General features: G+C 57.5%; 1 protein-coding gene across 3 annotated transcripts in view; it reads left to right on the forward strand.

Moving 5' to 3' along the window:
- Positions 1-12929, forward strand: part of SLC22A23 (solute carrier family 22 member 23) — a 163836-nt gene extending 150907 nt beyond the window's left edge. Inside the window, exons 8-11 of one of the 3 annotated variants that reach the window (XM_025982604.2) lie at positions 491-523; positions 655-678; positions 1727-1850; positions 11903-12929. In XM_025982604.2, the coding sequence (XP_025838389.2) occupies positions 491-523; positions 655-678; positions 1727-1850; positions 11903-12260 (539 nt within the window). In that variant the 3' untranslated portion in view covers positions 12261-12929. Of the gene's footprint in view, positions 1-490; positions 524-654; positions 679-1726; positions 1851-11902 lie in introns of those variants that run through there. The other 2 variants (XM_072729219.1, XM_025982605.2) reach the window with 2 other exon arrangements.

Consider the following 12929-nt stretch of genomic DNA (forward strand, 5'->3'; position numbering starts at 1 on the left):
GCGTGGTGCACACGAGTGACCGGGCACCCCCGGACTCAGAGCCCGCAGACACGCCGCCGGCCGGCTGCCCCCCAACCCCCGCAGCACCTGCTGCTCCCTCCAGCACAGACCTGCAGTGGCTCCCGAAGGATTTTATTCAGGAGGAAATTAACCCTTCAGCGTGAGGTCTAGAAGCGGTGCTGGGGCCTCCGCTCTGCAGGGGCCCGTGCTCTCCCCGCCCAGCAGAAAGCTGCGTCGAGGGGGGGGCCGATCCCGTGTCCCGGGTCGCCCTCACCCACAGGCGTCTGCTTCCCTGTAGCACCCGGTCCCCCGGCAGGTGTCGATCCTGCTCCCCCAGGGGCCCAGCCCCGGGCTGGTGGGGAGGTGGCTTGGGAGCCAGTCTCACGCAAGAGCCCTGTAGTGGCTCCTCCCTAACGTGCTTCCTCTCTCCCCTCTTTACCTACCGTCTCCATCCTCGTCCACGTGGGGGCCGTCATTTCCGGGGGCCCAGTGATCGGGAAATACAGCCAGCATCCTGACTCAGGTGAGCCCCCAGTGCCCGTGCGGTGCACCCAGCCACTGTTTGTTGCACCCCAATGGGCGTTTTCATGAAGACTCACAGACCTGTGGTTTCCCTCCCTGTCTCTCTCCTCCTCTCTCCTCTTATCCTTCAAGAGTTGCAGCTGAAGTTGGCCGTAGGTTGGACACTATGAGCTACATTTGTATTCTCTACTTCCTCTCACCTCTAGAAAGAGCACCTCGTTGCCCCGTCTGTGCCCGCCTTGCACGCATGGCCTCACCTCCTCCCCTGGCATCGGCAGTCAGCCCGGGGCCCTGCTGGCGCCAGGACGCCGCTGCAGCGTGTCTCGGGGGCAGTGCCTGGGTGACACCAGAAGCCCCCGGGGAACCCCCGGGGAGCACTGGAGGCCAGCTGACCGTGCCGCCAGGGGAGGCCGCTGTCCGCCTTTGTCCGTGGCCGTGGGGACAGCAGCTGCTGCTGCACCCACTGGCCACACACGCCTGGCCTGACCCGCCCCCGTGCTGTCGAGATGCCCTGCAGTGGCATCCCTGCATTCAGGATGCAGCTTTGCAGGCAACTGAGCCGTGCCCCAAATGTGTGACCCCAGCAGCATGCCAGTGCTCTGTGCTAGACCTGCCTGGGTGTGCGGTCAGACTCTGCTGCCGTTTGCAAGGTGCTTGGACCGGTCGAGCACTGTCCCTCCAGGCCATAAAGTCTTCTGCTTGGGTTACTTGAGTTTTTGTTCCCTTAAATGCAACCTGGCATACCCTGTCCTGTGTGCTGGACGGGTCACACCTGAGCCCGGAAGAGCCAGGGCTCTCTGGGGTGCAGAGGCCTTGTTTCTCTGAAGGCTGGGGTAGGAGGGACACTGCTAGGACCCCCGGGGGGGGCCGCCAGCCTTCCCCCCGGCCCAGGCCAGGCTTGTGGCCTCAGGAATCTGGCAGTCAGCATGGGCTCCAGCATCAAGCCCACGGGGAGTCACGGGAACCCTAACAAAGTCTGCTGCCCAGAGGGTCTGACCTAGTACACCCAGAGGTGCTCCTCGGTCTCCAGACAGAACTGAGCGTGCCAGGCTGCGCCCCCACCTGGGGAGGGGGAAGGGGAAGGCGCCCCGTGTCCCCCATCCCCTGCCCGGCTGCTGTCTTGCACGGCCCCCCACCTGCCTGGCCAGCCTCCTTTCCCTTCCCTCCGGCCCCCCCTCACCGCCCCCCTCTGATTCTCCTTCAGGTATGAGCGATAGCGTCAAGGACAAATTCTCCATCGCGTTTTCCATCGTGGGCATGTTTGCCTCCCACGCCGTGGGAAGCCTGAGCGTGTTCTTCTGTGCGGAGATCACCCCCACGGTAATCAGGTAGGTCCCGGGAGGCGCCCCACCTGGCGGCCTCTTCCTAGGACTTTGGGGGGCCGGGGGGCACAGCAAGGCTCCCGCAGAATGAACCCGAGTGTCCCTTGTCCCGCCCCGGCCTCCAGGCGGGGGTGCAGCGTGCGTCCTGAGCTGTCAGGGCTTCAGATGAGGGGAGCTTGGCCCTGACTCCCAGCCCACGAGGGTCCGCTGGCACCTGACCCGGGCATCCTTCCAGGCGCGAGCCCGGGGAGCGGGGAGCGGGGCACTCTCCGAGGTGCAGGACACTCTGCGCCGTTCCCCTGGAGGGCCATTGGCTGGGGTTTCAGTTCCTGAGGGAAGGTTGGCTCCGTCCTTGCCAGTCCGGAGAGTGGCACCGGGTGCCACGCGCCCTCCGATGCTGTGACGATAACAGTGTAATAGAAGGGTTTGCCTCCATGGAGAAGGGCGGCCCCCACCGCAGGACCGGGCCCCTTCCCTGGCGATCGCTGTTGCGGCTCAGGGCAGGGCTCATCCCGGCTGGCGCCACACTGGACCTCGCCTGGGCACTGCCGACCCGCGGGCTTCTCGAGCGTAGACATTGTGGGTCCGGGTGCTGCGGAGGACCTGGGCGGGGGCAGGCGGGGACTTGCCTCCGCACCTCTGGAATCATGCCCAAGAGGGGAGTGTCACGTGACCTCATTTTGCTCCATTCTCCTGGACTTTCACGATACACGCCAAGTCTGGGCGCCCGTGGGACCTGATGGCACGGGATTGTCAGTGTAGGAGGGAAAAAGCAATTAGACACCCGGTGACGCACCGTGTCCCGACCTCCTGCGGCCAAGCGAAGAGGACGCCTGAGCTTAGTTCACGCTGAGGTTGCAAGATGCCCCAGGCGGACAGCATCTCCCTCCGTGTCTTTCCTTTGCCGGTGAAAATCTCCTTCCCTGACCAAGGCACACGGCGAGGAGGGCCCTCCCGTAGAGCAGAGGTCACGCACGGCCCGCTGGCCTCTCCGCAGCGCCGAGGGACCGGGGGCCGCCACCCCGTGACTGCTGCTGCTGGGCCTGGTCCGTCACCGTGAGACTCGCTTAACAAGCTCCGCTGAAGGCGGTCCTGTAGCCTCTTCCTCTCTGAGGCAGACCCGCAGGGATCGTCTGGCGCTAGAAGTTAAACAAATGCGCTCTTGGATCCGGCCCGCCACGATGACCCGCTAGAAGAAATATTTGACCTTTGGTGCCGTTTTTGTTCTTGCAGAGGGATGAAAGGAAGTCGAGTCCAAAGGGGGTCTCTGGCCGGGATGGAAGGGGTCCTGGTGCCACCCCCGCGCCCCTCCCCGTCAGAGGCCTGGCTCTTTCTCGCGTCCACGCCCGCGACAATTCCCACCGAGTCCCTGGGACAGAAATTGACCTCCCCCCGCCCCCCGCCGCCGCCCTCACCACCCCACTTCACGCGTCACACAGCCAAATCCCAGATAAACTAGGGTGGGTGCCTTGGGGCCGGTGAGCTTTCTCTTTTACTCATTGAAGGATAGTCGACCGACGGTGTTACAGGCGCTTCATTTTCCTGAATACAGAACGGACCTTTTTCTGCAAGGCTGATCGTACCCAGCACGGCAGCGGGGGTTAAGATGCCAGGATTAACTCGCTAGACGCCAACTGGAGGACAAGAAGGGTTTTGCACAGAGGCTTGTAGAAACCCTTCATCCAAGAATGAGAGACTCACTGGAGTCTAAGGAACTTAGGATTTACTGTTGTTGCATGAGACCCCACCCAGACTTTACATTGCAGAGAAGCGCTTCCCTCCCGCCGGGGCCTGGCCTAGATGCTGTCCACCTGCGCACACTCTTCCTCGGTTCGCTTCGTGGCCCCAGGAGCCGGGCGCCTGCCGGGCGCCTCCTCAGGCACATGGGGAAGGCCCATGTCTGCAGCACCCTCTCCCCTTTGGCTTGGTGACGAGTGGCCCGGGGACTGGTTGACCTGCAAGCAGTTGGTGGCTTTTTGGTGCAGGATCATCTTCTCTATGCCGTGTCCATCTGGGAGCCCCTGAGGCCTTCACTGTCATCCTCACCCCTCACCGAAGGGGTCGCTCAGAGAGGAGGCAGGCCCTGGTCACGATAAGCCCATCACATTTTCTAGAGCCCCTGGGCCTTGGCTGTTAGTTCTCTGTTCTACGTGAGCTCAGCCGCTCCTTCCTGGTACCTTCTGCTTTCCTCCCCTTCGGGCTGACCCACCCCTTTTTCTAGAAGCTTCTTTCTTGGAACTGGCCCTCTCTCAGAAATTCCTTCGGAGTAACTCCTCCCTGTTCCCACCTCCGGACTGAGAACCTGATGCCTGATGTCTTCTGCTCTGAACCTGTCTCAAAAAGAGGCACCAAGGACAGGGATGGAGTTGTGTAATGGGACACCTGGAGTCTGTTTAATATCTTTTAAAAATTCATGTCTTAATGAATGCGTGTCTCAGTGAGTGCACGTACCTACACATGCAGAGGACGGATGCTAAAGGCCAAGGAGCCAAGGCACGCAGGCCAGGAGTTCGGCAGCAGGATGAACAACCAAAGTGCACATGCTGTGGCCCAGAGCCCCAGATTCGGAAGTTCGGCATGAGAGCGCGGATGGAGCTGTGGGTGGTGCCAGAGGCCACGTTTCTCCGTGTGGCCTCAGGCAAGTCCTATTGCCAGCCTGCATCTCTTTGCCCTAAAACGAGACTAGTTATGACTGTCTTGTTCTATGGAAGTGATATTGAGGGAAGAACAAGTAGATATATATATATATATGTATATGTAAGGGTGCAGCCTCAGTAGATGACAACTGATATTATTCATGATTCCTACCCGAATATTTTTGGCAGTTATATTGATTTCTGTAAAACCGGCACAAATATTTGCTTATCCTTGACTTCAAAGAAATGTAGTCAAGACAAATTAAGCAATACAAAAGAGGAAGTGAGAAATGGGAGGTTTGCTTGTTCTGTTTAAACAGAAGATGCTTGGTATTCACGTGTTTAAAAGAATGATTTGAAGATCCTGGATTTTTTTTTCCTGTTTTAGATTTTTTTTTTTTTTTTAATTTATTCATTGGAGACACAGAGACAGGCAGAGACACAGGCAGAGGGAAATGCAGGCTCCCTGCAGGGAGCCTGATGCGGCACTCGATCCCAGGACCCCGGGATCATGCCCTGGGCCGAAGGCAGACGCTCAACCGCTGAGCCACCCTGGCGTCCCAAATTCTAGAATTCTTAGTTTTATGCTCTCTACTCTAATAGTAAGCAGCCTGTGTATCAGTCTTTATATCCTCAATTTAGATATTATTACTAGTGAAATAACAATATCCAGTCGAGGTATTAAAAACTTTTGTGCCCCTAAAGCACAGGGAGACAAAATTCTCCCCCTGGTTATTTTGTCTGTGAATTGAGGCGGCTGGGGCTCTGATATTCAAACATGGGCATATGCTGCCGTCTAGTGACGACCTGAAGAAAAGCAGAAATGCACCAAGTCCGCATTTTAGGGGAGGAAAATGAAGGTAAAGCACCTGGAAGCCACGCCTGTAATAATGGCCCCATTCTCTAAACCAAGATTTCAAAAAGACAACACAAAGCCAAGAATGGTATACCGAATTCAGAAGTGTTCCCAAACTAATCCTGAATGATTGCAAGATATCCTTGATAGAAAAGCAAACAGAAAAGAAAAAAAAAAAAGAAAAGAAAAGCAAACAGAAAATTGCTTTCACGGAAAAAAAAAAAGTACATAAAAATATGTATAATATCACATACGATACATGCACGTGGACATAGTCTGCATTTTATATATATGCACACGCACATAGACGTGGCTACTTGAGCGAGCTGTCCAATCCTACCGTAAACCAAATATACTTGACATGATTTATTTTATTTTTTTTTAAGATTTTATTTATTTATTCATGATAGACACAGAGAGAGAGAGAGAGAGCCAGAGGCACAGGCAGAGGGAGAAGCGGGCTCCATATGCAGGGAGCCTGATGTGGGACTCGATCCCCAGACTCCAGGATCAGGCCCTGGGTCAAAAGCAGGCGCTAAACCGCTGAGCCACCCAAGGATCCCCCTTGACATGATTTATTAACGTCAGATATCAATATGTGTTTTGGCACATGTAGCAAGCTGGTCGCACGCGGACCTCTGCCCCCTCGACAGCGGGGTGGCTCAGGGTGCTCTACCTCCTGTGGCGTAATGCACACGTGGACTTGTAAGCACTGAGCAAGCTACGTCTCCCTGCTCGTCAGGGCCATCCATGCTTTGTGACAAGGAGGTCCACAGAAACCCAGACGGTCTCAGGGAAAGCGATGTCTTACTGGTCCTGAAGACCCCGAGGAAACACATCCATTCTCCCCGGCGCCCCTCTGTCCCTTGCAACATCCTGGGGCTTCCAGAGTGGCCCGGAACCCCCAGAAAGACTAACCGGCTATTGTAGGTGTTTGTGTTCATCTTAGACGGGACTCCCATCACAGTGTTCTTCCCCGGGGGTCATCTGTTTTTAACCCGCCCCATCCATCTGGGCGAGCTGACCTTCCCACCCAGGAAGCCAGTGTAATCCGCAAGCATCCAGTATTTATTGAGCATAAATAACACGTGCCAGCTGACACCCTAGAAAATAATCCTTGCCCTTGACAAGCTCACAGAGCAGACAGAGACGCCAGGCATCTGAAGAAATGCCAACAGAGAGGCGCAGAGCGTCTGTAAAAGGTGGTCCGGGACCCTGTGCCTGGGAAGGGGGCTGGTATCTCTGGAAGATGCCCCCCCCCCGCAAATATTGCTATTCCTGATTTGTGTCTCCTTGGGGGCCCACTAGCACGATGGCGTGACTCTTCCCCCCACACTTTGTCTCTGCCTTGGTGAAAGGCTTTCTAACACCAGGTACTGGCGACGCATCACCGCCTGGGCGAGAGGCCGTGACGGTCTCTCTTCTTGCATAGCTAAAGCCAGGAAATTCCGTCGCTCACTGAGCGTACCAGTTACCTGTTGCCGTGTAACAAATTATCCCGCAAAGTCAGTGGTTTAAAACGGCGCAGGTTGGTTGTCTCGCGGGGTCTGTGGGCAGGACTTGGCGAGGCCGTGCTGGGCCCCCCGCTTCAGGGTCTCCCACAGGCTACAATCCACGGCCTTCACGCTCACCCCGTGGTTGCTGGCTGCCTTGGGTGTCCGTGCCGCTGTAGCAGAACAGCACAGACTGCGTGGCTCGTAAACAACAGTGGCTTATTTCTTAGCGTCTCGGAGGATGGAAGTCTCAGATCCAGGTGTCCACAGACTTGGGGTTTGGCTAGTCTGCTTCCCGGCTCGCTGGCAGCCGTCTTCCCTCTGTGTCCTCACACGCGGAGGGGTGAGGGAGCTCTCCGGGGTGCCTCTTCCATTCAGGAGTGCCCCTCCCTCAGGACCCAATCACCCGGGGATCCCTGGGTGGTGCAGCGGTTTAGCGCCTGCCTTTGGCCCAGGGCGCGATCCTGGGGTCCCGGGCTCGAGTCCCACGTCGGGCTCCCAGCATGGAGCCTGCTTCTCCCTCTGCCTGTGTCTCTACCTCTCTCTCTCTATCATGAATAAATTTTTTAAAAAATCAAAAAAAAAAAGGGGACCTAATCACCCCCCAGAGGCCTCACCTCCTAACACGGTCCCACTGGGCATTAGGTGTTCAACATATGAAGGGGGCAGACAGTGGATCAGAGCAGCAGAATTCAGCTCCTCGCTGGCTCTTGCACCCAGAGCCTCAGTCCAGTTCCGGGCTGACCGGAGGTGGCCTTCGTTCCTGCTATGACGACCTAACAGCCTGCCTCATCAAAGCCAGCAAGAAAATCTGCTAGGAGTCGGTCTTTGGTAACCTGATCACGGGAGGGACGTCTCATTACCTTTCCCATATTTTATTGGTGGAAAGTAAATTACTAGGCCCAGCTCACAATCCAGATGCAAGGGTATGAACGCTGGGAGGTGTGAGCCGTTGGGCGGTTTCAGGAAGCTGCCTCCCGTGGACAGGGACACCGGGCTGGGCTGACCTGGTCCTGCCCCTGAAAACCTCTGAAGTCTGTTAGACACACAGAGACGCAAACACAACTGAGGTCCCTGGGCTACACTGAGGGGCGCAGGCAGGCAGGCAGCGGGGCCGGGGCACTTCAGCTTGGCCAGCCTTGCCCCGGGAGGCTGCCTGGAGGGCCGGCGGCCCAGGTGAGCCGGGGTCCCTGGAAGGAAGAGGGCGGGCGGTGGACGTGAGGCAGCTTCAGAGGCATCCTGCCCTGTACGGGCTGCGGGTGGCAGGACGAAGGAGCAGAGTGGTGCCAGCACGCTCCGCCAACCGACTTTGGGTCTCCGTCCTCCCGGGAGGCTCTGGACTCGCGGGAAGGGCTCATCTGCTCTTCATCCTCTTAGTTCTCGAACTTGCTCAGCCCCGGGCCCTGCCATCAGCCTTCTCCCCAGCAACCTCGGAGGGACACCACCCCCCAACCCCAAGCCAGTCCATGGACCTGCCTGCTGTCCCTTCCTGCTCTTTGTCACTCGTTCCGTATTAGCGCAGCAACCAGGACGTTAGAAATCCAGCAGCGTTTCTGCTGGGTGAGGCCAAGGACGGAGGGAGAAGGAGCGAGACCAGCGGGAAGAGCAGCAGCCCCGGCCCCGGGGACCCCGGCGTCCCAGATCCTCCCTGAGGCTCCCAGGGCTCTCACCCAGGCCGCTGGCTCCCAAGCTGTGCTCGGAGCCCGTCGCCAAGGAGCAGGAAGTGGGCGTCGGGGCCACCGCTGGGCCAGGCCTCCCGCCCAGCAAACCCCGGCGGGCCTCCCTGCTGGGCTGAGCAGAGGCCAGAGCCTCGCGGAGGGGCCGGGCCATGGGGGGAGGGGGGGGCGGGTGCAGGGCCGGGGGAAACTGAGAAGGGGAGGGGTGTGCTCCACTCCACCTTCTAGAAGTCACTTCGCCAGGGGTGAGGAAAGGGCCCGAGGGACGCGGGCTGCAGGCTAGGCCCGTGCGGGGAGGGCGGCCCGGAGGAGCCTGAGGGGGGAGCCGGCTGGGCCTCGGTCACGGGTGGGGCAGAGGAGGCTGCGGGACGCAGGAGTCTGGCAACTGCCCGGCCGCGACCCTGTCCCGAGGGCCCTGTGCCTGGTGGGCCTGCAGGCCGTGCCCTCCACACCACCACCCCCCCCACGCCCCAGGGCTGTGAGGAGCCCCCTCCTGTGGCAGAGAAAGGCCTTCTCCTTTGGGGCTGAGAGAAAGGGGGAGTGTCTTGCTGTTGTCCTGAAACAGGACAGGGGCGCCCGGGGGCTCAGGGGGTAGGCGGCTGCCTCAGCTCAGGTCATGACCCCGGGGCCCTGCATCATCGGGCTCCCTGCTCAGGGGGGAGCCTGCTTCTCCCCCAGCCCCGCTAATGGGCTCTCGCTCTCTCTCACCCGCTCTCAAATTAAAAAAAAAAAAAAAATGACAGAATGAGGAAGGGAGGCCCCCCACGTTGTCCACCCACGCGCCCACGATTGTCGTTCTGTTCCATCCTTTGTGAGAAAGCGTTTCTTCCCTGTGCCCCCCTCTGTCTTGACCATGAACCCTCTGTGTCCACGTTAAGGTGGCCCTAAGGTACCCCTGTCCCCCTGGGGAGCCCCTGCTCCTGTCACACCTGTCCACCTAGGACCGGCAGGCCAGAGGGCCGGCTCTCTGGTCAGTGCTGACAGCAGAGCCCCAGGAAGGCCCCCCCGCCCCCCACAGGGAGCCACTGCTCAGCCACAAGGGGGGCAAAGCAAAGCAGAAGCGGGGTGAGCAGCTCGGGGTGACAGGAGGAGGCCTGGGGTTCGTGTCAGCAGGAGGCCCCAGTCCCTGGGCTGGCACAGTTCTGGGGCTTGTAACAGCTTTACCGAGCTCTGATTCACATACCGTCTAATACACGCATTTTAAATCTACGATCCAGTCATCTTTAGTGTAATCGCCACCATAGATCCAGCTCCAGGACATTCCCACTCAGAAAGCTCCGTCCTGGCCATCTGCATCCGCGTCTGTCCCCGTTCGCAGCCCCCAGCCATCACGGTCTCTGTAGATTTGCTAACCCCCTGCTTTTCCAAAATTTTATTTGAATAGAGTCACACAGGGACACCTGGGTGGCTCAGCGGTTGAGCGTCTCCCTTCCACCCAGGGCGTGACCCTGGAGTCCCAGGATCGAGTCCCACGTTGGGCTCCCCGCGCGGAGCCTGCTTCTCCCTCTGCCCGTGTCTCTGCCTCTCTCTGTGCCTTTCATGAATAAATACATAAAATCCTTTAAAAAAAAAAGAAAATAGAGTCACACAGTCACGTAGTGTAATATCTTAAACTGCCCCACATCCCGGCCTGTGTCAGCGCTCCACTCTCTTCCGACTGCAGAATGCTGTCCCATTGGACGTGATGTGCCTTGTTTGCTGTATCCATCACCAGGTGACGGGCTTCGAGGTCCTTTCGGAGGTTTGGCTGTTAGGAATAATGCTGCAGCAAACACTGGCTTCTGAGTCTTCATGGGGTCTGTGTCTCCTGTGTCTCCAAGAGTGGAGTCGCTGGGTCACACACAAGTTTGCATGTCACTACTTCAGAAACTGCCAGGCTTTTCCACGGCCGCTCCCACTTTTCCTTCCCAGCTGCGGTGGTTGTGGTGTTCTCAGCTCAGCCTCACCAACAGCTGCCACTCTCTACCTTTTTTATAAAAGATTTATTTATTTATCTATTTGAGAGCAAGAGCATACAAGCAGGGGGAGCGGCAGAGGGAGAGGGAGAAGCAGGCTCCCCGCTGAGCAGGGAGCATGATGCGGGGCTCGGTCCCGGGGCCCCAGGATCTTGACCTGAGCCGAAGACAAAGCCCAGGCTCCCGGTCACTCTCTGCCTTTTTGACTGTTGCTGTCCGAGCGCGTGTGAGGCAGCACCTTACTGCGGCTGGGCGCGCATCTCTCCGATGGCCAGTGTCACTACTGTACATCTGCTTGGCTGCTTTGAATGTTGTGCAGTTTGTACAGTGTCTTTGAAGTAATGTCTACTCAGATGTCTGGCTCATATTTTAAATTGCTTGTCTTCTTACTAAGTGTTCTTTATATACTCTGGATACAAGTCCTTTATCAGACGTGCTCCAGTATCCATGTTCTCCCAGTCTGTGGCTTCGCTTTTCATTTTCTTGAGAAATTAAAAAAAAAAAAAAAAACCTTCTGCCCTTCACAAGGGGCGAGGAAGTCCTAGTGATCATCTTCTCTTCTAGATCCTGCTTTTAGTGTCATACGTAGGAAATCTTTGCCTCACCTAAGATCACAACAATTTCCCCTTATGTTTTCTTCTTAAAAGCGTTACAGGTCCAGCACTTACGTTTTGAGTCCGTAATCCATTCTCGGTTCACTTTCCTGTGTGATGTTACCCAACTTCATTCTTTTAAATGTTGCATTTCATTTCTGTCTCGGAACTTTGGAACCCTGGTAGGTTCCCTCAAATGGCAGAGGAGTGGCGATACGCGGCACCTGCTCCAGGCTCGCACTTCGTACTTCCTGAACTCAGTGTGCTGTGACTTTCAGTCACCAGGCACAGCTTCTGGCATGACAGCTCTCAGACACAGGGCAGCTTGCTTTCAGGAATGACACGGGGCACAGCAATAAACAGGAACTCACAGTGAGAAACACGGTTGTGTTTTAAAGTATCTTCCAGCCTCTCTAGTCATGGCCAGAGAAAAATCTGTTAGTGCTGGTATGTCCATAAGACCGTCTATGACCCCTGTTAACCCACCGCCCCGCTAACCCGTTTCTAAGCGGAGAGCAAACCTTGGGAGATAGCATAATTTAATAATACTTTGCCGTTGCCTGTCTACGGCGAGTTCTGCTGCTTTTCCATTCACGGCAGTATTATAAAATTGCCCTTCTAAAATAAAGTAAAAAAAAAAATTCTGAGCTGGGGAGAAAAAGTGCTAATCAGAGGTGGTACAAAGACGCCCAAGGTGAGGGTGGTCTGGGGGATCCCACACGCGGATGCACTGGGGTGATGCCTGGGATCCTGCTCAAGCGTGTCCCTACCCTGGAGTCACCGTGGCCCCCCGTGGCACCCGGGCTCTGACGGCAGATGCTAACCATGTGCGCTCGTGCTCTCCCGCAGGTGCGGCGGGCTGGGGCTGGTGCTGGCCAGCGCGGGCTTCGGCATGCTGACGGCGCCCATCATCGACCTGCACAACCAGAAAGGCTACTTCCTGCACCACATCATCTTCGCCTGCTGCACGCTCATCTGCATCATCTGCATCCTCCTGCTGCCCGAGAGCAGGAACCAGAACCTGCCCGAGAACATCTCCAACGGGGAGCACTACACTCGGCAGCCGCTCCTGTCGCACAAGAAGGGGGAGCAGCCCCTCCTGCTCACCAACGCCGAGCTCAAGGACTACTCCGGCCTCCACGACGCGGCCACCGCAGGGGACGGGCTGCCCGAGAATGCCACGGCCAACGGCATGAAGTCCATGTAGCTCTGGGCACAGGCGTCCCCGAAGGGGGTACTGTGGGCCGCCCGGCCCGGGGCTTTGGGGGCTGCTTGGGCGCAGGCCTACAGACCAGGGACCCGACGTGGGGCTGGGGGGCGGGGGGCAGGAGAACCCAGTTCTCTGCTGCTGCAGCCCTGCGGATGCCAAGACTGTCAGCGGTGTGGGGAAATTCTCTTTCCAAAACTCTGAGGATCGTGTGTTGTGTTGGGGAAGCCAATTCTTGGAAGATAACCCTTCAGACTTTCTTTTCTGCCATGAGATGTTTGTATTTATTTTGGTCATTTTTACGAGAAGCACTTTATTCCCTTTCCTCTAACTGATCTCGAAACAGAACCACCTCCTTTGGAAGTGGGTCGCGGCTGCGAGGAGGACACTGTGGGGCGGCAGCGGCCCCGAAGGTCACGGCCACGGAGGTGGCACCACGCAGGGACCGGGCCCTGCTCTGGGCCCCACCTGCCAGCGGTGCTCAGACCTGTCCCCGTGACCACCTTGCAGACAGAGTGAAATGTAAACGACTAGGTTTTTGCGAGGGAGTCTGTGTCTGGTTTTTAAAGGGGTTTCTGTGTGCGTGTCTGTGAGGGGAGCGCTTGTGCTCCGCGCTGGGGGAAAGCAGCTCCCAAATACCATTAAAACCAGCTCCGTCTTCTCCTCTGA

Source organism: Vulpes vulpes, chromosome 12, assembly GCF_048418805.1.
Source record: "Vulpes vulpes isolate BD-2025 chromosome 12, VulVul3, whole genome shotgun sequence".
Lineage (NCBI taxonomy): Eukaryota > Metazoa > Chordata > Mammalia > Carnivora > Canidae > Vulpes > Vulpes vulpes.